The 22,539-nt window shown below is 42.7% G+C and overlaps 1 protein-coding gene across 1 annotated transcript in view; it reads right to left on the reverse strand.

Annotated features, from left to right (window-relative positions):
* The window catches only part of LOC141133614 (proteinase-activated receptor 1-like), a 90,899-nt gene that overhangs the window by 17,771 nt on the left and 50,589 nt on the right, over positions 1-22,539 (reverse strand). Inside the window, exon 2 of the mRNA XM_073623091.1 lies at positions 5,251-5,277. Within this exon, the coding sequence (XP_073479192.1) occupies positions 5,251-5,277 (27 nt within the window). The remainder of the gene's footprint in view (positions 1-5,250; positions 5,278-22,539) is intronic.

The raw sequence follows: 22,539 nt of genomic DNA on the forward strand, positions 1-22,539 counted from the left end.
AAGGGGCGCATGTTTCCTGTTTTTAGAAAAGTCTGACAGCAAAATGACATTTCAAAGGAAAAAGAGTCATTTAAACTACTCGCGGCTATTGCATTGCCGGTCCAACAATACACATAGAAGTTCATTGATAAAAACGGCACCTTCAGGTCTGGTATGGATTTAAAGGGGAACCCCACGCCAAAATTTAAAAAAAAAACGTTGTGGGGTCCCCCCAAAAATCCAAACCAGACCCTTATCCAAGCACGCAACCTGGCAGGCCGCAGGAAAAGAGGGAGGGACGAGAGAGCGCCCCCCCTCCTGAACCATACCAGGCCACATGTCCTCAACATTGGGAGGGTGCTTTGGGGTAGCCCCCCAAAACACCTTGTCCCCATGTTGATGAGGACAAGGGCCCCATCCCCACAACCCTGGCCGGTGGTTGTGGGGGTCTGCGGGCGGGGGGCTTACCATTTCACATGGGGGGGCGGGAACTGGGGGTCCCCTTGTTAAAGGGGGCTTCCAGATTCCGATAAGCCCCCCGCCCTCAGACCCCCACAACCACCGGCCAGGGTTGTGGGGATGAGGCCCTTGTCCTCATCAACATGGGGACAAGGTGTTTTGGGGGGCTACCCCAAAGCACCCTCCCAATATTGAGGGCATGTGGCCTGGTACAGTTCAGGAGGGGGGGTGTCTCTCGTCCCCCCCTCTTTTCCTGCGGCCTGCCAGGTTGCGTGCTCGGATAAGGGACTGGTAGGGATTTTTGGGGGGACCCCATGCCGTTTTTTTTATTTTGGCGCAGGGTTCCCCTTAAAATCCATACCAGACCTGAAGGGTCTGGAATGGAATTTTGGGGGACCCCTACGTCATTTTTTTTTGGCCAGGGTTCCCCTTAATATCCATACCAGACCTGAAGGGCCTGGTATGGAATTTTGGGGGACCCCTACGTCATTTTTTTTTTGGCCAGGGTTCCCTTTAAAATCCATACCAGACCTGAAGGGTCTGGAATGGAATTTTGGGGGACCCCTACGTCATTTTTTTTTGGCGCAGGGTTCCCCTTAAAATCCATACCAGACCTTAAGGGTCTGGAATGGAATTTTGGGGGACCCCTATGTCATTTTATTTTTGGCCAGGGTTCCCCTTAATATCCATACCAGACCTGAAGGGCCTGGTATGGAATTTAGGGGGACCCCTACGTCATTTTTTTTAAAATTTGGTTCGGGGTTTCCCTGTGGGGAATTCCCATGCCATTTTTATCAGTGAACTTTTATGTGTATTGTCAGACCGGCAATGCAATAGCCGCGAGTAGTTTTACATGACTTTTTTTCTTTGAAATGTCATTTTGCTGTCAGACTGTTCTAAACACGGGAAACATGCGCCCCTTTACAGGCATACTATAGACTCCCCCAGCTATGAAATTTAAAGGGATATTACACTTTTATTGTTTGACTTTAAGCATTATTAAAATCACTGCTCCTGAAAAAAACGTCCGTTTTTAAAACTTTTTTTTTGCATTGATCCATGTCCCCTGGGGAAGGACCCAGGTCCCCAAACACTTTTTATGACAATAACTTGCATAAAAGCCTTTAAAATTAGCACTTTTGAATATTCATGTTTGTGTCCCACAGACTTTAACGGTGTTCGAACAAACTTTTTTCCTGTTCGCATGTTCTGGTTCGAACCGAACAGGGGGGTGTTCGACTCATCCCTAGCGGCTATTAATGAATTGCTGGTCCGACAATACACATAAAAGTTTATTGATAAAAACTGCATGGGAACCCCGAACCAAAATTAAAAAAAAAACTGGCGTGGGGGTCCCCCTAAATTCCATACCAGGCCTTTTAGGTCTGGTATAGATATTAAGGGGAAACACGCACCAAAATTTATTTAAAAAATGACGTGTGGTCCCCCTCAAAATTCATATGGATTTTAAGGGGAACCCCGCGCCAAAATTAAAAAAATTGGCATAGGGTCTTCCCAAAAATCCATACCAGACCCTTATCTGAGCACGCAACCTGGCAGGCCGCAGGAAAAGAGGGAGGGACGAGAGAGCGCCCCCCTCCTGAACCTTACCAGGCCACATGCCCTCAACATTGGGAGTGTGCTTTGGGGTAGCCCACCAAAGCACCTTGTCCCCATGTTGATGAGGTCAAGGGCCTCATCCCCACAACCCTTGGCTGGTGGTTGTGGGGGGCTGCAGGTGGGGGGGTTTATCGGAATATGGAAGCCCCCTTTAACAAGGGGACCCCTAGATTCCGGCCCCCTCCTGTGTGAAATGGTAAGGGGGTACAAAAGTACCCCTACCATTTCCCAAAAAAACTGTCAAAAATGTTTAAAATGAAAGAAGAAAGAAGATAGAAGATGGAAAAAAGAAGACTTTAAATAAAGGAATTGTCAAAAACTGTCTCTTGTCATTTTTAACATTTTTGACAGTTTTTTTGTGAAATGGTAGGGATACTTTTGTACCCCCTTACCATTTCACACAGGGGGGGCAGGATCTGGGGGTCCCCTTCTTAAAGGGGGCTTCCAGATTCCGATAAGCCCCCCGCCCGCAGACCCCCACAACCACCGGCCAAGGGGTGGGGGGATGAGGCCCTTGTCCTCATCAACATGGGGACAAGGTGCTTTGGTGGGCTACCCCAAAGCACCCTCCCAATGTTGAGGGCATGTGGCCTGGTACAGTTCAGGAGGGGGGGTGCTCTATCGTCCCCTCCTCTTTTCCTGTGGCCTGCCAGGTTGCGTGCTCGGATAAGGGTCTGGTATGGATTTTTGGGGGGACCCCACTCTAATTTTTTTTTTTATTTTGGCACGGGGTTCCCCTTAAAACCCATACCAGACCCTTCGGTCTGGTATGAATTTTGAGGGGAACCCCAACGTCATTTTTTTTTAAATTTTGGTGCGGGGTTCCTCTTAATATCCATACCAGACCTAAAGGGCCTGGTATAGAATTTAGGGGGGCCCCCACGCCAGTTTTGTTTTAAAATTTTGGTTCGGGGTTCCTCTGTGGGGAAATCCCATGCAGTTTTTAGCAACAAACTTTTATGTGTATTGTCGGACCGGCAATTCATTAATAGCCGCGAGTAGTTTTAAATGACTTTTTTTCCTTTGAAATATCATTTTGCTGTCAGACTGTTCTAAACACGGGAAACATGTGCCCCTTTAAAGGCATACTATAGACACCCCCCAGGTACGAAGTTTAAAGGAATATTACATGTTTATTGTTTGACTTTAAGCATGATTAAAATCACTGCTCCCGAAAAAAACGACCGTTTTTAAAACTTTTTTCTTGCATTGATACATGTGCCCTGGGGCAGGACCCGGGTCCCCAAACCCTTTTTAGGACAATACCATGCAAATTAACCTTTAAAATTAGCACTTTTGATTTTGAACGTTTGAGTCCCATAGACTTCAATGGAGTTCTAACGTTCGTGCAAAGTTTTGGTCTGTTCGCAAGTTCTGGTGCGAACCGAACCGGGGGGTGTTCAGCTCATCCCTAGTGGACAGTATGTATGGGAGAGGAGTGTGGAGGGTATGACAGTGGGCGGTATGTACAGGAGAGGAGTGTGGTGGATATGACAGTGACCAGTATGAATGGGAGAGGAGTGTGGAGGGTATGACAGTGGACAGTATGTACAGGAGAGGAGTCTGGAGGGTATGACAGTGGACAGTATGTACAGGAGTTGAGTGTGGAGGGTATGACAGTGGGCAGTATGTACAGGAGAGGAGTGTGGAGGGTATGACAGTACCCTTTCTTCAAATAAAGAGAGAGATACGATGTATCCATTTCATTCAATGTATCCTCTCCATTCACAGAAAGAAAAAAAAACAGGGGCGGGCTTCACAGTGACTGATCCCTGTGGTAGCCAATCAGAGGCTATTACAGCAATCAGGTGACCTGGAATCAGGAGATCCGGGTCCCAATCGAAAGTACGGGGCCTGAGGTTCTTGGTGAGACCCCAGGCCATTTTTTTCTATTCAGCCCTGCCCTACTTTCAATTTCAATTGCGCAATCATGCAACGCTGTGCCCAAATTAAATTGATATCATTTTTTTCACACAAATGGAGCTTTCTTTTGGTTTTATTTGATTTTCACTGAGTTTTTTTATTTTTGAATATATAAACGAAAAAAGACTGAAGATTTTGAAAATATTTTCCACTTTCTGTTATGAAACTTATCCAATAAAACCAAATTTATTCATACGTTTAGGCCAAAAGGTATTCTGCTACATGTCTTTGTTAAAAAAAAAAAATCCCAATAAGTGAATAATTGGTTTATGTGAAAGTTATAGTGTCTACAAACTACTGTATGGTATATATCTGAAGATTGATCAATCCTGATATATTGATGGATCTCATTTCTTGAGGCCCTTAAAATGCCAGGATGGTACAAATATCCTCCAAATGACCTTTTTGCAAAGTAAACAGTCTGAGGCATTTAGTAAGAGGCATGGTGAGTTTTTTTGAAGTTGTAATTTTTCATCATTTTTTTGGAAAGCAAAGAAATTAAATATTTTTTTTCCTCTTTTTTTTTTTTTTTTTTACATCCTGTCACCAGTGCAGTACAGCATCATCATACGACTCATAAAAAAACAAGGGTTAAACGCTGCGCTAAAAAAAGGAATAAAATGAATGATAAAGTGTAAAAGCCGCCAGCACAAAAAAGTCCAATACTACTGGTGGGGATCAGATCAGGGATATTGACTGGTGACAGTATGTTTAAAATAAAATATTTTCTATTCCATTTTCTTAAACAATTTTTTTTCACATCCTGTCATCAGAGTAGTTCAGTGTCACTGTACTTCTCTGGGGGCGGTGATCAGGTATTTAATTTTTCACACTTTTTTATTTTGCCCCAGTGGGTGTGCCAGTGCGCATGTACTAAGTGACATACTGGTACATCATGGTACGGGTACTATGGGCGGGTGAGAAGTAGTTAATGTAAAGGAAGAACTAATTTAGTATTCTTCTTTTGGAACACTGCAAGTTTTGTTTTCTTTGGGTTGATGGGTAGTGCCCATATCTCTCTCTTTCATTGTAATTATATATATTGTCTGTCTGTCTGTCTGTCTATCTCCCTAGTTATAATCTAGCTATCTATTTGGTTTTATTATCTTTGATACTTTTGTTAACTTTGAAAAATGCATCTTAATTCTGTCTATTAATAGGGGACAGTTGAAAATGTGAGCAAAAAAACTAACAAAACGGGTGGACATATTTGAAGTCAAGATAGTAATGTTTTTAAAATTAAATTGCATTGTATGATAAGTATCTTACCGTGGGTGACAAATGTAGATTCACCATCTGCAAAAGTATGGGAGTAAAGTGTTAGACAATCATAAAATCCGAACCTACATTTCATTTTTTTGTTACACATTTTTTAAACGTTTTTAAAAAACAGAGTGATGATACTCTAGGTGAGCAAATGGTTAGCTGCATGCCCCGATAAAGATATAGAAAAAAGTATAAGGAATTTCCCTGTGGGGTTTTGTATTGCAGCAAAAAATTCAAAATGAATTATAAAAGAAAATTACAAAAAAGTATTCTACAACATAGCACATGTCAGCACATGACATTACATCAATACAATGAACCTTCAAAAATAAAGAGAGCCCCAATGCGTTTCGACCACATGTGGTATAGGTCTTCTTCAGGGGGAAAAAACATACAGATTTCTAAAAAATATATAGTATTTGAAGAAATATATTAAAAACAAAAGTATATTGGTTCCCAAAAGAGGTTATATTTCAAAGTTTTTTTTATATTTACCACTGACATCTGTACATCGTAGCTTCCAGATTTTATGCCCTCGCCTGGTGCCCACTAATCCAAACCATGCAGCAAGGTCAGAGACATCCACCCAATGGGAAAACAATTGCCTACCTGGCTAAACTGAAGACCTACAAGAGGCCACATTTGTTTCAGAGACCAGGGTGCAGATGGGAAGGGGAAAAAGAGAGAAGGGGGAACAAAAAGAGCGAGCCCAACAGGAAAGGCGCACCAAATGGGCGTCACCACCAGGTCCCTGGATTCCCAAGATGCAGTCCCAAAGTGCTGTCAAAAATTAAGAGTTGAGTTCTATTAGTGATTTAATCGATCATAGAAAACCTTTAACCTAACAAACAATTGGTATCAAACCAGTGCAAAAAACCCCCAAGATAGTGAGAGTGAGTGAAAGTGCACTTTCACTCACTCTCACCATCTTGGTTTTTTTTTTTGCGTCCAGCCATGTTTGATTATACTGACTCACAGTGCATGTCAGAGCAAATGAGAATCATGAGGTCAAAGGAACTGCCTGAAGAGCTCAGAGACAGAATTGTGGCAAGGCACAGATCTGGCCAAGGTTACAAAACAATTTCTGCAGCACTTAAGGTTCCTAAGAGCACAGTGGCCTCCATAATCCTTAAATGGAAGACGTTTGGGACGACCAGAACCCTTCCTAGAGCTGGCCGTCCAGTCAAACTGAGCTATCGGGGGAGAAGAGCCTTGGTGAGCGAGGTAAAGAAGAACCCAAAGATCACTGTGGCTGAGCTCCAGAGATGCAGTCGGGAGATGGAAGTAAGTTGTAGAAAGTCCACCATCACTGCAGCCCTCCACCAGTCAGGGCTTTATGGCAGAGTGGCCCGACGGAAGCCTCTCCTCGGTGCAAGACACTGGAAACCCTGCACGGAGTTTGCTAAAAAAAACCTGAAGGAATCCAAGATGGTGAGAAATACGATTCTCTGGTCTGACGAGACCAAGATAGAACTTTTTGGCTTTAAATCTAAGCGGTATGTGTGGAGAAAACCAGGCACTGCTCATCACCTGTTCAATACAGTCCCAACAGTGAAGCATGGTGGTGGCAGCATCATGCTGTGGGGGGGTTTCAGCTTCAGGGAAAGGACGACTGGTTGCAATCGAGGGAAAGATTAATGCGGCCAAGTACAGGGATATCCTGGACGAAAACCTTCTCCAGAGTGCTCAGGACCTCAGACTGGGCCGAAGGTTTACATTCCAACAAGACAATGACCCTAAGCACACAGCTAAAAATAACGAAGGAGTGGCTTCACAACAACTCCGTGACTGCTCTTGAATGGCCCAGCCAGAGCCCTGACTTAAACCCAATTGAGCATCTCTGGAGAGTCCTAAAAATGGCTGTCCACCAACGTTTACCATCCAACCTGACAGAACTGGAGAGGATCTGCAAGGAGGAATGGCAGAGGATCCCCAAATCCAGGTGTGAAAAACTTGTTGCATCTTTTCCAAAAAGACTCATGGCTGTATTAGATCACAAGGGTGCTTCTACTAAATACTGAGCAAAGGGTCTGAATACTTAGGATCATGTGATATTTCAGTTTTTCTTTTTTAATCAATCTGCAAAAATGTCAATGATTCTGTGTTTTTCTGTCAATATGGGGTGCTGTGTGTACATCAATGAGGAAAAAAAATGAACTTAAAAGATTTTAGCAAATGGCTGCAATATAACAAAGAGTGAAAAATTGAAGGGGGTCTGAATACTTTCCGTCCCCACTGTATTTCTTCAAATACTATATATTTTTTAGAAATCTGTATTCCCCCCCCCTGAAGAAGACCTATACTACATGTGGTCGAAACGCATTGGGGCTCTCTTTACATGATGTTCTACAGATACTGTGTTATTTTTGAAGGTTCATTGTATTGATGTAATACTGTATGGATTCAACACTGTACTCAATGTATGCTATATGTGTCTTCCAGTTTTGATTTTAAAGCTCATGCTTTCACTGACGTGCTATTTTGTAGAATACTTTTTGTAATAAAATATACTTTTTTATAATTTATTTTGAATTTTTTGCTGCAATACAAAACCCCACAGGGAAATTCCTTATACTTTTTTAAATGTTTTTAATTATCATTTTTTCTATCCTTGTTATTTTCTGTTAATGTTTAGAGAACAATGAGGGGTAAATTAATTGATCAGCATAGAATCCCTTTACCCCAATCCTGTCCATAATAACATTACAGGTCCTCTTACCCCAATCCTGTCCATAATAACATTACAGATCCTCTTATAACAATCCTGTCCATAAAAACATTACAGGCCCTCTCGAAAAGAAACAAAGGAACTGCACTCTTGTATCATAAATTACATATCACCATACAGAATAAACAAATAATTCTTCATTTAAATTATAACAGATACATAAAAATTGTGAAGTCCATGTATAAATCCCACATGTTAATAATGTCCTCGGTGAGTACAGGAAGTGTTCCTCTCCATCCGCATGCAGACACACAATGCACTCACCAGACTTAATTGACCCCTATTACAGGGAGTCAAATTGCTCATATGGGAAAATCCAAGATGTTATACATGAGGTCACAGGAATGAATCCAAACTGCCGCTGTCATCCATTCAGTATATACAGTTGTGCTCAAAAGTTTGCATACCCTGGCAGAAATTGTGAAATTTTGGCATTAATATTAAAATTTTGACTGATCATGACAAAAAACTGTATTTTATTTAAGGATAGCAATCACATGAAGCCATTTATTATCACATAGTTTTTGGATCCTTTTTAAATTATAACAGAAATCACCCAAATGACCCTGATCAAAAGTTTACATACCCTGGAATGTGTGGCCTTGGTACAGACACAGAAGGTATCATACACAGGTTAAAATGGCAATTAAAGGTTAATTTCCCACATTTATGGCTTTTTGAATCACAATTAGTGTTTGTGTATAAATAGTCAATGAGTTTGTTAGCTCTCACATGGATGCACTAAGCAGGCTTGGCACTGAGCCATGAGTAGGTAGAAAAGAACAGTCAAAAGACCTGCGTAACAAGGTAATGAAACTTGAAAAAGATGGAAAAAGATATCCAAAGCCTTGAATATGCCAGTCAGTACTGTTCAATCACTTAAGAAGTGGAACATTTGGGAATCTCTTGATACCAAGCCAAGGTCAGGTAGATCAAGAAAGATTTCAGCCACATTTGTCATAGAAACTGTTCGGCATACAAAGAAAAACCCACAGGTAACCTCTGGAGAAATGCACGCTGCTCTGGAAAAAGATGGTGTGGCTTTTACTGTACAGTACAAGTTCCACAAAAAAGCCTGGTTACAATATGCCCAACACCTTGACATGCCTCATTAGCTTTTTTGTGGCATTGGTGCAGTAAAGGCTTCCTTCTTGCAGCTCAACCTTGCAGCTCTTTTTGTTCAAGTATTGTTGAATTGTGCTCCTTAAAAACAACCACACCATCTTTTTGGAGAGCAGCCTGTATTTCTCCTGCAGTTACCTGTGGGTTTTTCTTTGTATCCTGAGCAATTCTTCCGCCAGTTGTGGCTGCAATTTTTCTTGGTCTACTTGACCTTGGCTTGGTATCAAAAGAGCCCCTAATTTTTCCACTTCTTATTAAGTGATTAAACAGTACTGACTGGCATATTCAAGGCTTTGGATATCTTTTTATATCTTTTTCCATCTTTGTAAAGTTTCATTACCTTGTTATGCAGGTCTTTTTACTGTTCTTTTCTACATCCTCATGGCTTGGTGTCTAGCCTGCTTAGTGCATCCATGTAAGGGCTAACAGACTCATTGACTATTTATATACAGACACTAATTGTATTTAAAAAGCCACAAATTAGGGAAATTAACCTTTAATTGCTATTTTAACCTGTGTGTGCCACCTTCTGTGTCTGTAATAGGGCCAAACATTCCAGGGTATGTAAACTTTTGATCAGGGCCATTTGGGTGATTTCTGTTTTTATGATTTTAAAAGGATCCAAAAAATGGCGTGATAATAAATGGCTTCATGTTATGCTATTCTTAAATAAAAGACAGTTTTTAGGCATGATCAATCATATTTTCAATATTAATGCCAAAATTTCACAATATCTGCCACGGTATGCAAACTTTTGAGCACTACTGTATGTAGATAACGTATTCAAAGCTCCAGTTTTGCCATATAGAGAGGGAGAGGTTACCCCTGAAGACGTCAGACGTAGGCTGATGAAATGGCATTGGATGGTGTTTGAGATACATAATTTCTGGTCAGCTGGAATGCAGGTGGAGCACAAACTGGTGATTCCTATACAATACATGCTGATCTGTGTGCGTGTGTGTGTGTATATATATATATATATATATATATATATATATATATATATATATGTATGTATGTATGTATGTGTATATATATATATATTATAAAAATGAATGACAGTAGCAGTTTGGATTCATTCCTGTGACCTCATGTATGACATCTTGGATTTTCCCATATGCACAATTTGACTCCCTGTAATAGGGGTCAATTAAGTCTGGTGAGTGCATTGTTTATCTGCATGCGGGTGGAGAGGAACCTTTCCTGTACTCACTGAGGATGTTATTCACGTGTGGGAATTATACATGGACTTCACAATTTTTATGTATCTGTTATAATTTAAATTAAGTTGTATTTACTGTATTGTTTAATCACTATGATGATATGTAATTTATGATATAAGAGAATGTTTTTTTCACGTTATATGTGTTTTTACATTTTACAACACTCAGCGCCTTATTGTAGTTTATTAGTTTTTTGCTTATTGATTTGCGCGGGTTTGGAACCTGTTGGTTCCTACATTTTCTTTCATTACAAGTCCTCTTGCCCAAATCCTGTTCATAATAACATTACAGGTCCTCCTACCCCAATCCTGTCCATAATAACATTACAGGTCCTCTTACCCCAATCCTGTCCATAATAACATTACAGGTCCTCTTATCCCAATCCTGTCCATAATAATATTACAGATCCTCTTATCCCAATCCTGTCCATAATAATATTACAGGTCCTCTTACCCCAAAGATGTCCATAATACCATTACAGGTCCTCTTGCCCAGCAGACTGAGAACATAGTTCCCAACTGTCCCTGAATTTGGGGGACTGTCCCTGATTTGGAACAATGTCCCTCATTTTGGTTTGATCTATATAGATGTATATAAAATGCACTACTTAACTATCAAAAAGTGTTTCCCAGTGCTAAACCTTTCATCCAATTTCTAAATCACAAAAGCCAACATAAAGGAATAGTAGTGGTAAAAAAAGCACTTGTGGGTTTAACTAATCATTATTTTGTATAATTCTCTGAGGGGGTGTTGCAGGGGGTGTTTCCTAAGCCTACCAGGGACATAGATAAGGTGGGGATAAACCCCCTCAGAGCATCAGTGTAGCTTTAAATTGTTGTGCCAGGCTGTTGCGATTAATTTGGTGCGCCGGTGGCTGGCTGCACGCACTCGGCACTAATACACTGTTATTTTAATGCTGCTATTTGCTGTTACTCCGTCTGACCATTTGGCGAACTGTAGGCTTGGCTTGTAATAAGGGAGGTGAGTCTGGCTGACAGTCCTCTAGTCTGGTCTCTCTGCTCCACCTCCACTTCTTTCCACAGTGACTCCAGAGACATGTCTTGACTTGTCCAGCCAAGTAAACAGAGCAGAAGCTTCCAGGACAGACTGTCACAGCACCACTGAGAGCAGAGCGGCAGGGAGTGGCAGGCACCTAATTCCACCCACCGACTGGTCTGATCTATATTGGCTCCGCCTCTTTACAGTTCTGCTGCTTCCTGCCTTTGGCTGCGTGGGGGAAGGAGCTGAGCCTGGGTGCTGCTGCTAAGCTGTCGGTGTGCCTCCCAGACCAACCCCCGAGGTCATCATTGTGGAATGTGGATCATCATCTGAATTGTGAAGTGCTGCTGTGCTTGCAGTTCCAGACTTCCACACACACAGGTCAGGTCACCAACCACCAGGTTTCTGTATGTGTGTCTGTGTGTGTGTCTGAGTCTGTGTGTGTGAGTGTCTGTCTATGTGTGTGAGTGTCTGTCTATGTGTGTGAGTGTCTGTCTATGTGTGTGTGTGTGTGTGTGTCTGTCTGTCTGTCTATGTCTGTGTGTGTGTGTGTCTGTCTGTCTCTCTGTATGTGTGTCTATATGTGTGTCTGTCTGTCTGTCTGTATGTGTGTGTCTGTCTGTCTGTATGCATGTGTGTCTGTATGTGTGTGTCTGTCTCTCTGTATGTGTGTGTCTGTCTGTATGTGTGTGTGTATGTCTGCCTGTATGTGTGTGTCTGTCTGTATGTGTGTGTGTGTGTCTGTCTGTCTGTATGTGTGTTTCTGTATGTCTGTATGTGTGTGTCTGTCTGTATGTGTGTGTGTATGTGTGTCTGTCTGCATGTCTGTCTGTCTGTATGTATGTATGTATGTGTGTGTGTGTGTCTGTCTGTCTGTCTGTGTCTGTCTGTATGTGTGTGTGTCTGTATGTCTGTGTGTCTGTCTATGTGTGTGTGTGTGTGTGTGTCTGTCTGTATTAGACATGTGCACGCTGAAATATTTCGTTTCGGAACTTCGTTTTCGTCCGAAAAATAAATTTATTTAGTTACTCCCAAAATTAGTTTTTATCTATTTCGTTTTTCGTTAAAAATTGCATTCGTCCGAAAATCCAAATTAAGGTCGAATCTGTCATTGAAGGCTGATGGTGTATGTCGAATGTTCAAAGAAGATTCGGCAGAGCAGCTAAACTGTACGCCATATAGTTTACCTGCTCCGTCGAATCTTCTTAGAACTTTCAACAGAGACCATAAGCCAAAGTATGTGTGTACTTAGTTCTAGCTATTTTACTGCTCCTCCTCTTTGGTTACAATCAGCCAATAACATTCATCATCATCATTATTTTTATTTATCTTTTCTCCCCTACGTCGAATCTTTTCTCCCCTACGTCAAATCTTTTCTCTCTCACGTCAAATCTTTTCTCTCTCTGTCGAATCTTTTCTCTCTATGTAGAATAATCTTGGACTAATAGATTTAAGGTTAGGCACATTCGACCACAGGTTTGATGGACACAGATTGTTATTGTCATCATCATGTCGAATCTCCTATCTATATCGAACTGTTGTAGCAATGAAAACGAAAATAAAGCATTTGTTTATGTCGGATCTTTCGTTTTTCGGATTCTGCACTTTCGTTATCGTTTGTTAAAACGATAACGAAAATACCTGGAATTCGGATGAAAATGCATTCGGACAAAAACGAATGCACATGTCTAGTCTGTATGTGTGTGTGTCTGTCTGTTTGTATGTGTGTGTCTGTATGTATGTGTGTGTCTGTCTGTATGTGTGTGTGTCTGTCTGTCTGTATGTATGTGTGTCTGTATGTGTGTGTGTGTGTGTGTGTGTGTGTGTGTCTGTATGTGTGTGTGTCTGCCTGTATGTCTGTCTGTCTGTATGTGTATGTGTGTATGTGTGTGTGTGTGTGTCTGTCTGTCTGTATGTGTGTTTCTGTATGTCTGTATGTGTGTGTCTGTCTGTCTGTATGTGTGTGTCTCTCTGTCTGTGTGTGTGTGTGTCTGTCTGTATGTGTGCGTCTGTCTGTATGTGTGTGTGTGTGTGTGTGTGTGTCTGTATGTGTGTGTGTCTGTCTGTATGTGTGTGTGTCTGTATGTATGTCTGTTTCTGTATGTGTGTGTGTGTCTGTATGTATATGTGTGTGTGTGTGTGTGTGTATGTGTGTCTGTCTGTCTGTATGTGTGTGTGACTGTCTATGTGTGTGTGTGTCTGTCTGTCTGTGTGTGTGTGTCTGTCTATGTGTGTGTGTCTGTCTATGTGTGTGTGTCTGTCTGTCTGTGTATGTGTGTGTGTCTGTTTGTATGTGTGTGTGTGTATGTGTGTGTGTGTGTGTCTGTCTGTATGTGTGTGTGTGTGTGTGTGTGTGTTTCTCTGTATGTGTGTGTCTGTCTGCCTGTATGTGTGTCTGTCTGTATGTGTGTCTGTATGTGTGTGTGTGTTTGTCTGTATATGTGTGTGTGTCTGTCTGTATGTGTGTGTGTTTCTGTCTGTCTGTATGTGTGTGTGTTTCTGTCTGTCTGTATGTGTGTGTGTGTGTGTGTCTGTCTGTATGTGTGTGTGTCTGTCTGTATGTGTGTGTGTGTCTGTCTGTATGTGTGTCTGTCTGTCTGTATGTGTGTGTGTCTGTCTGTCTGTCTGTCTGTATGTGTGTGTGTCTGTCTGTATGTATGTGTGTCTGTGTGTGTGTGTCTGTCTGTGTGTGTGTCTATCTGTCTATGTGTGTGTGTGTGTGTGTGTGTCTGTGTGTGTGAGTGTCTGTCTATGTGTGTCTGTCTATGTGTGTGTGTGTCTGTGTGTGTGTGTGTCTGTCTGTCTCCATGTGTCTGTCTGTCTATGTATGTGTGTGTGTGTGAGTGTGTGTCTGTATGTGTGTCTGTCTCTCTGTATGTGTGTGTCTGTCTGTATGTGTGTGTGTCTGTCTGTATGTATGTGTGTGTATGCGTGTGTGTCTGTATGTGTGTGTCTGTCTGTGTGTGTGTGTATGTATGTGTGTGTCTGTCTGTATGTGTGTGTGTGTGTCTGTCTGTCTGTATGTATGTGTGTGTGTGTGTCTGTTTGTGTGTGTGTCTCTCTGTAGGTGTGTTTCTGTCTGCCTGTATGTGTGTCTGTCTGTATGTGTGTCTGTCTGTCTGTATGTGTGTGTTTGTATGTGTGTGTCCATCTGCCTCTATGTGTGTGTCTGTCTGTATGTGTGTGTGTGTCTGTCTGTATGTGTGTTTCTGTATGTCTGTATGTGTGTGTCTGTCTGTATGTATGTGTGTGTGTCTGTGTGTCTGTGTGTGTGTCTGTGTGTGTGTCTGACTGTCTGTCTGTATGTGTGTGTGTCTGTCTGTATGTGTGTGTGTCTGTATGTGTGTGTCTGTCTGTATGTGTGTGTCTGTCTGTATGTGTGTGTGTCTGTATGTGTGTGTCTGTCTGTATGTGTGTGTCTGTCTGTATGTGTGTGTGTGTGTCTGTCTGTCTGTCTGTATGTGTGTGTGTCTGTATTAGGGATGAGCCGAACACCCCCCTGTTCGGTTCACACCAGAACATGCGAACAGGAAAAAAGTTTGTTTGAACACGCGAACACCGTTAAAGTCTATGGGATACGAACATGAATAATCAAAAGTGCTAATTTTAAAGGCTTATATGCAAGTTATTGTCATAAAAAGTGTTTGGGGACCTGGGTCCTGCCCCAGGGGACATGTATCAATGCAAAAAAATGTTTTAAAAACGGCCGGTTTTTCAGGAGCAGTGATTTTAATAATGCTTAAAGTCAAACAATAAAAGTGTAATATCCCTTTAAATTTCGTAGCTGGGGGGTGTCTATAATATGCCTGTAAAGGGGCGCATGTTTCCTGTGTTTAGAACAGTCTGACAGCAAAATGACACTTCGAAGGGAAAAACCCATTTAAAACTACTCGCGGCTATTGCATTGCCGTCCGACAATACACATAGAAGTTCATTGATAAAAACGGCATGGGAATTTCCCACAGGGGAACCCTGAACCAAAATTTAAAAAAACAAATGACGTGGGGGTCCCCCTAAATTCCATACCAGACCCTTCAGGTCTGGTATGGATTTTAAGGGGAACCCCGCGCCAAAAAAAAAAAAAAACGTCGTGGGCCCCCCAAAAATCCATACCAGACCCTTATCCGAGCACGCAACCTGGCAGGCCGCAGGAAAAGAGGGGGGGGACGAGAGTGCGCCCCCCCCCTCCTGAACCGTACCAGGCCACATGCCCTCAACATTGGGAGGGTGCTTTGGGGTAGCCCCCCAAAACACCTTGTCCCCATGTTGATGAGGACAAGGGCCTCATCCCCACAACCCTGGCCGGTGGTTGTGGGGGTCTGCGGGCGGGGGGGCTTATCGGAATCTGGAAGCCCCCTTTAACAAGGGGACCCCCAGATCCCGCCCCCCCCTGTGTGAAATGGTAAGGGGGTACTTACCCCTACCATTTCACTCAAAAACTGTCAAAAATGTTAAAAATGACAAGAGACAGTTTTTGACAATTCCTTTATTTAAATGCTTCTTCTTTCTTCTATCTTCCTTCATCTTCTTCTTCTTCTGGTTTTTCTGGTTCTTCCTCCAGCGTTCTCGTCCAGCATCTCCTCCGCGGCGTCTTCTATCTTCTTCTCCTCGGGCCGCTCCGCACCCATGGCATGGGGGGAGGTTCCCGCTCTTCTCTTCTTCTTTTCTTCTCTTCTTCTCTTCTTCTCTTCTTCATTTTCTTCTCCGGGCCGCTCCGCACCCATGCTGGCATGGAGGGAGGCTCCCGCTGTGTGACGGCGTCTCCTCGTCTGACGGTTCTTAAATAATGGGGGGCGGGGCCACCCGGTGACCCCGCCCCCCTCTGATGCGCGGTGACTTGATGGGACTTCCCTGGATGTCACGGGGAATGCCACAGGGATATCCCGTCATGTCCCGTGCGTCAGAGGGGGGCGGGGTCACCGCTTGGCCCCGCCCCCCTTATTTAAGAACCATCAGACGAGGAGACGCCGTCACACAGCGGGAGCCTCCCTCCATGCCAGCATGGGTGCGGAGCGGCCCGGAGCCGAAAATGAAGAAGAGAAGAAGAGAAGAAAAGAAGAAGAGAAGAGCGGGAGCCTCCCCCCATGCCATGGGTGCGGAGCGGCCCGAGGAGAAGAAGGTAGAAGACGCCGCGGAGGAGATGCTGGACGAGAACGCCGGAGGAAGAACCAGAAGAAGAAGATGAAGGAAGATAGAAGAAAGAAGAAGCATTTAAATAAAGGAATTGTCAAAAACTGTCTCTTGTCATTTTTAACATTTTTGACAGTTTTTTAGTGAAATGGTAGGGGTAAGTACCCCCTTACCATTTCACACAGGGGGGGGCGGGATCTGGGGGTCCCCTTGTTAAAGGGGGCTTCCAGATTCCGATAAGCCCCCCGCCCGCAGACCCCCACAACCACCGGCCAGGGTTGTGGGGATGAGGCCCTTGTCCTCATCAACATGGGGACAAGGTGTTTTGGGGGGCTACCCCAAAGCACCCTCCAAATGTTGAGGGCATGTGGCTTGCTACGGTTCAGGAGGGGGGGGCCGCACTCTCGTCCCCCCCTCTTTTCCTGTGGCCTGCCAGGTTGCGTGCTCAGATAAGGGTCTGGTATGAATTTTTGGGGGGACCCCAAGCTGTTTTTTTTTTTTGACGTGGGGTTCCCCTTAAAATCCATACCAGGCATACTATAGACACCCCCCAGCTACGAAATTTAAAGGGATATTACACTTTTATTGTTTGACTTTAAGCATTATTAAAATCACTGCTCCTGAAAAAACGGCCATTTTTAAAACTTTTTTTGCATTGATCCATGTCCCCTGGGGCAGGACCCAGGTCCCCAAACACTTTTTATGACAATAACTTGCATATAAGCCTTTAAAATTAGCACTTTTGATTTCTCCCTTAGACTTTTAAAGGGTGTTCCGCGGCATTCGAATTTGCCGCGAACACCCCAAATTGTTCGCTGTTCGGCGAACTTGCGAACAGCCAATGTTCGAGTCGAACATGAGTTCGACTCGAACTCGAAGCTCATCCCTAGTCTGTATGTATGTGTGTCTGTATGTGTGTGTGTCTGTCTGTATGTATGTGTGTGTGTGTGTGTGTGTATGTGTGTCTGTCTGTCTGTCTGTATGTGTGTGTCTGTATGTGTGTGTCTGTCTGTGTGTGTGTCTGTCTGTGTGTCTGTCTGTCTGTGTGTGTGTCTGTCTGTTTGTATGTGTGTGTCTGTCTGTATGTATGTGTGTGTCTGTATGTATGTGTGTCTGTATGTGTGTGTGTGTGTGTGTCTGTCTGTATGTGTGTGTGTTTCTCTGTATGTGTGTGTCTGTCTGCCTGTATGTGTGTCTGTCTGTATGTGTGTGTGTCTGTATGTGTGTCTGTCTGTCTGTATGTCTGTTTCTGTATGTCTGTATGTGTGTGTCTGTCTGTCTGTATATGTGTGTGTCTGTCTGTCTGTATGCGTGTTTCTGTATGTCTGTATGCGTGTGTCTGTCTGTTTGTATGTGTGTGTGTTTCTGTGTTGTATTCTAGATCTGAACTGTCTTCAACTAAAGGACCAAGTTAGGGCTGCCAGCCCAGAACAGTTAGGAGTTCAGTTTTTTTTTTCTGTTCTGGAGTCCACTTAACTCTTTCATATTATCTCAGGACTCATGTGATGCTTTCATGCATGATGCTGCTTGCATACCACCAGATCAGAGTGTAAAATAGGTGTAAGGTTGATGATCTCTTATAAAAGCCAATCCTGTGCCATTCTAAATATAAGTACAGAGGGCAGGTTGGACTTTTTTTTGCTCTTGTTGTCCTAAAATTAAACTCTAATAGAATGTATAATGGATTTATTCTTACCTCCAGAGTTGACAATATTTTCTGTATGCAAGGATAATGATTTTATAAAAATCACTTAGGTCCTGCAGTGTTCACTCTGTGCACTGTGTAGTATAAAGCTTTAATTCTAGCAGGTTTAACATCAGTGTCAAAATAAAAGTAGAGGCATCTGTACCCCAGTTTTTCATAAGACCAACAGTGTGCATGCAAAGCTCTGTTTCATATTTTAACAATACAATTTTAATTTAATTTTCCTCTGACCTGTAGTTTTCAGAAAATGTGTCGTCTATTATTTGAAGGCAAAGATTGGCAGAAATGAACAGGCCCTCATTCCCCATGTGTGTGCTATCATATCTTTGCACATTCACATAACAGTGGGAACATTCTGAGATTTACCCTTATGCTGCGTACACACGGTCGGACTTTTCGGCTACAAAAGTCCGACAGACTGTCCGACAGACTTTCGACGGACTTTTGGCAGACTTTTGGTGGACTTGCGGCAGACTTTCTTACGAACGGACTTGCCTACATCCGATCACACAAAAGTCCGACGGATTCGTACGTGATGACGTACACCGGACTAAAATAAGGAAGTTGATAGCCAGTAGCCAATAGCTGCCCTAGTGTGGGTTTTTGTCTGTCGGACTAGCACACAGACGAGCGGATTTCTGGGTCCGGCGTAGTTACGACGTAAAGATTTGAAGCATGTTTCAAATCTAAAGTCCGTCACATTTGAGGCTGCAAAAGTCCGCTGAAAGTCCGCTGAAAGTCCGGGGAAGCCCACACACGATCGGATTGTCAGCCAGCTTTAGTCCGTCGGCGTCCGTCGGACTTTTGTAGATGAAAAGTCCGACCGTGTGTACGCAGCATTAGCTGTATGGAGTGCTGTGCTGTTATATTTGAATGCTGCCCTGGAGGTTATTAATCCCTATTTTAATGTATGCTGCTACATTGGAGTCTTGCTGAGAAAGTTGATGACCCTTTCCAAGCAATGCTAGGCCTACTGGTCTTAGCTTAACCGTTGCCAACCAGCGCAAGCCGATTTACGTCAGCAGAATGGCACTGGTAGGCAAAACGGAATAAAGGTACGTAACCTTTAAGAAGCGCTGTTTCGGGCGTGCGCGCTGCGGCATCCGTGACCGCGGGTCCCGCGGACTCAATGTCCACCGGGTGCCCGGGATCGTGTCACAGAGAGGTAGAATGGGGAGATGCTTTTGTGAACAAAGCTTTTTCCCGTTCTGCCTAGTGACAGGACATAGATCACTGCTCTCTGTCATTGGGAGCTGTGATCACTGTCCTGTGTGCTGAAGCCCATCCCCCCACAATTAGAATCACTCCCTAGGACACACTTAACCCCTTTACCGCCCCCTAGTGGTAAACCCCTTCACTGCCAGTGTCATTTACACAGTAATCAATGCATTTTTATAGCACTGATCGCTGTATAAATGTCAATGGTCCCAAAATAGTGTCAAAAGTGTCCGATGTGTCCGCCATAATGTCGCAGTCCCGATAAAAATCACAGATCGCTTTTATCACTAGTAAAAAAAATTAAAAATAAAAATGCCATAAAACTATCCCCTATTTTGTAGACGCTATAAATTTTGCGCAATCCAATCAATATACGCTTATTGTGATTTTTTTTTTACCAAAAATATGTAGAAGAATACATATCGGCCTAAACTGAGGAAAAAAATAGTTTTTTATATATTTTTGGGGGGTATTTATTATAGCAAAAAGTAAAAAATATTGCGTTTTTTTCAAAATTGTCACTCTTTTTTTGTTTATAGCGCAAAAAATAAAAACCTCAGAGGCAATCAAATACCACCAAAAGAAATCTCTATTTTTGGGGAAAAAAATGACGTCAATTTTGTTAGGGTTACAACATCACATGACCGTGCAATTGTCAGTTAAACCGACGCAGTGCTGAATCGCAAAAAGTGCTCTGGTCAGGAAGGGGGTAAAATCCTTCCAGGGCTGAAATGGCTAAAGTGGTAGTAAACTGCAAAATAAAATCTCCCTGAAAGTTAATGGCATAGTGTGTGCTGGTAATCCCCGGTACCGGGGATTAATATATACCGGAGAGTACTTATTTTGCTGTCATATTTTTCATGTAACTTGCTGTCTTTTGTTTTTGTTGTGTTTTATGTTTGCACACTTTTGCCACATTTTGATGTCCTTTTAATATCGATCACCTCATGATCGTATGTTTTATGTATATTCAATAAATATTACTTTTTGCTTATATATACATGTGTATTGTCTACATAGTCCCAATGAAGGGGGATTTTTCTTTTTCTCAAATTGTTTATCAGGGATGTGGTAATCACACTGATCTAACATAGTGAAACCCTCTTTTTTGTTAGTGTGTGCTAGTTTGCATTGCATACTAGCACATTATGAAGACTTACCTGAAAAGGAAGCCCTCCAGCATCTGCTGACAGGGCTTCTATCTTACTCTAGTCTTCTTTTTGGGTTTACGGGCTGTGGGCATCTGATTGGCCGAGATGCGATGTCCTGACTCCATGCATGGGGGAGTCACAGCTGTGGCACAGCTCTCTCAATGGAATGCAAACCATCCATTGAGAGCACAGAGTGCATTCACTGGTGACCTCACTGGTGCTGCTTAAGCAAATATCTTCTAAACAGTACACATTTAGGAGATATTTACTGTACCTACAGGTAAGCCTATAAGGCTTACCTGTAGGTACAGTAAATATCTCCTAAATGTATAAGTCACAAAAACCCCTTTACTACCACTTCAAGGTTTTTACACTGCAAAGCTTTGTTTTATGCCTATGATTATCCAATGAAGATGATGATTAATGAGTTTAATATATCTGTCCTTTCTTGAGTAGCCCCTTAGTAACATCTTGGGAGAACCCTGGCCGGGTGGTTTGGCCATTTGTTTTGCAGGCCTCTTTAATTAGAAGGTCCATTAAAGTCGGTAAGCCTGCACTCTTTATTAAGGTGGCAGTGTCACAGCTTGGATGTGTTAATGGTGGTGATGGAGGTTCACTTTTCATATGGCTGTTTTTAAACACTTGTGAAGAGGATTATTACTTCTGCACATCAATTTGTCACTATATATTCCTTTCTGTATTTGGACTTTATTTTGTATGGTTATCCCTAAAAACGGGATTATTATAGGAACATTATTATTAATATCACCTTATTTTAGCTCAGCTCTTTTGTTACATATTTTCAATTTAAAATTTAATTTATTCTGAGTTAATTATCTCACAGCAGAGTCGCTGGTGGTTTTAATGTTTTTCCAAGTGCAGTTTCAAATTTTGGAATAGATATATATATATCTATCTATATATCTATACAGTGGGGACGGAAAGTATTCAGACCCCCTAAATTTTTCACTCTTTGTTATATTGCAGCCATTTGCTAAAATCATTTAAGTTCATTCTTTTCCTCATTAATGTACACACAGAACCCCATATTGACAGAAAACACAGAATTGTTGACATTTTTGCAGATTTATTAAAAAAGAAAATATGAAATATCACATGGTCCTAAGTATTCAGACCCTTTGCTGTGACACTCATATATTTAACTCAGGTGCTGTCCATTTCTTCTGATCATCCTTGAGATGGTTCTACACCTTCATTTGAATCCAGCTGTGTTTGATTATAGTGATTGGACTTGATTAGGAAAGCCTTACAGCTCACAGTGCATGTCAGAGCAAATGAGAATCATGAGGTCAAAAGGAACTGCCTGAAGAGCTCAGAGACAGAATTGTGGCAAGGCACAGATCTGGCCAAGGTTACAAAAAAATTTTTTTCCTAAGAGCACAGTGGCCTCCATAATCCTTAAATGGAAGACGTTTGGGATGACCAGAACCCTTCCTAGAGCTGGCCGTCTGGCCAAACTGAGCTATCGGGGGAGAAGAGCCTTGGTGAGAGAGGTAAAGAAGAACCAAAAGATCACTGTGGCTGAGCTCCAGAGATGCAGTCGGAGATGGGAGAAAGTTGTAGAAAGTCAACCATCACTGCAGCCCTCCATCAGTCGGGGCTTTATGGCAGAGTGGCACGACGGAAGCCTCTCCTCAGTGCAAGACACATAAAATCCTGCATGGAGTTTGCTAAAAAACACCTGAAGGACTCCAAGATGGTGAGAAATAAGATTCTCTGGTCTGATGAGACCAAGATAGAACTTTTTGGCCTTAATTCTAAGCAGTATGTGTGGAGAAAACCAGGCACTGCTCATCACCTGTCCAATACAGTCCCAACAGTGAAACATGGTGGTGGCAGCATCATGCTGTGGGGGTGTTTTTCAGCTGCAGGGACAGGACGACTGCTTGCAATCGAGGGAAAGATGAATGTGGATATCCTGGACAAAAACCTTCTCCTGGTTGAAAACCTTCTCCAGAGTGCTCAGGACCTCAGACTGGGCCGAAGGTTTACCTT

Source organism: Aquarana catesbeiana, linkage group LG03, assembly GCF_042186555.1.
Source record: "Aquarana catesbeiana isolate 2022-GZ linkage group LG03, ASM4218655v1, whole genome shotgun sequence".
Lineage (NCBI taxonomy): Eukaryota > Metazoa > Chordata > Amphibia > Anura > Ranidae > Aquarana > Aquarana catesbeiana.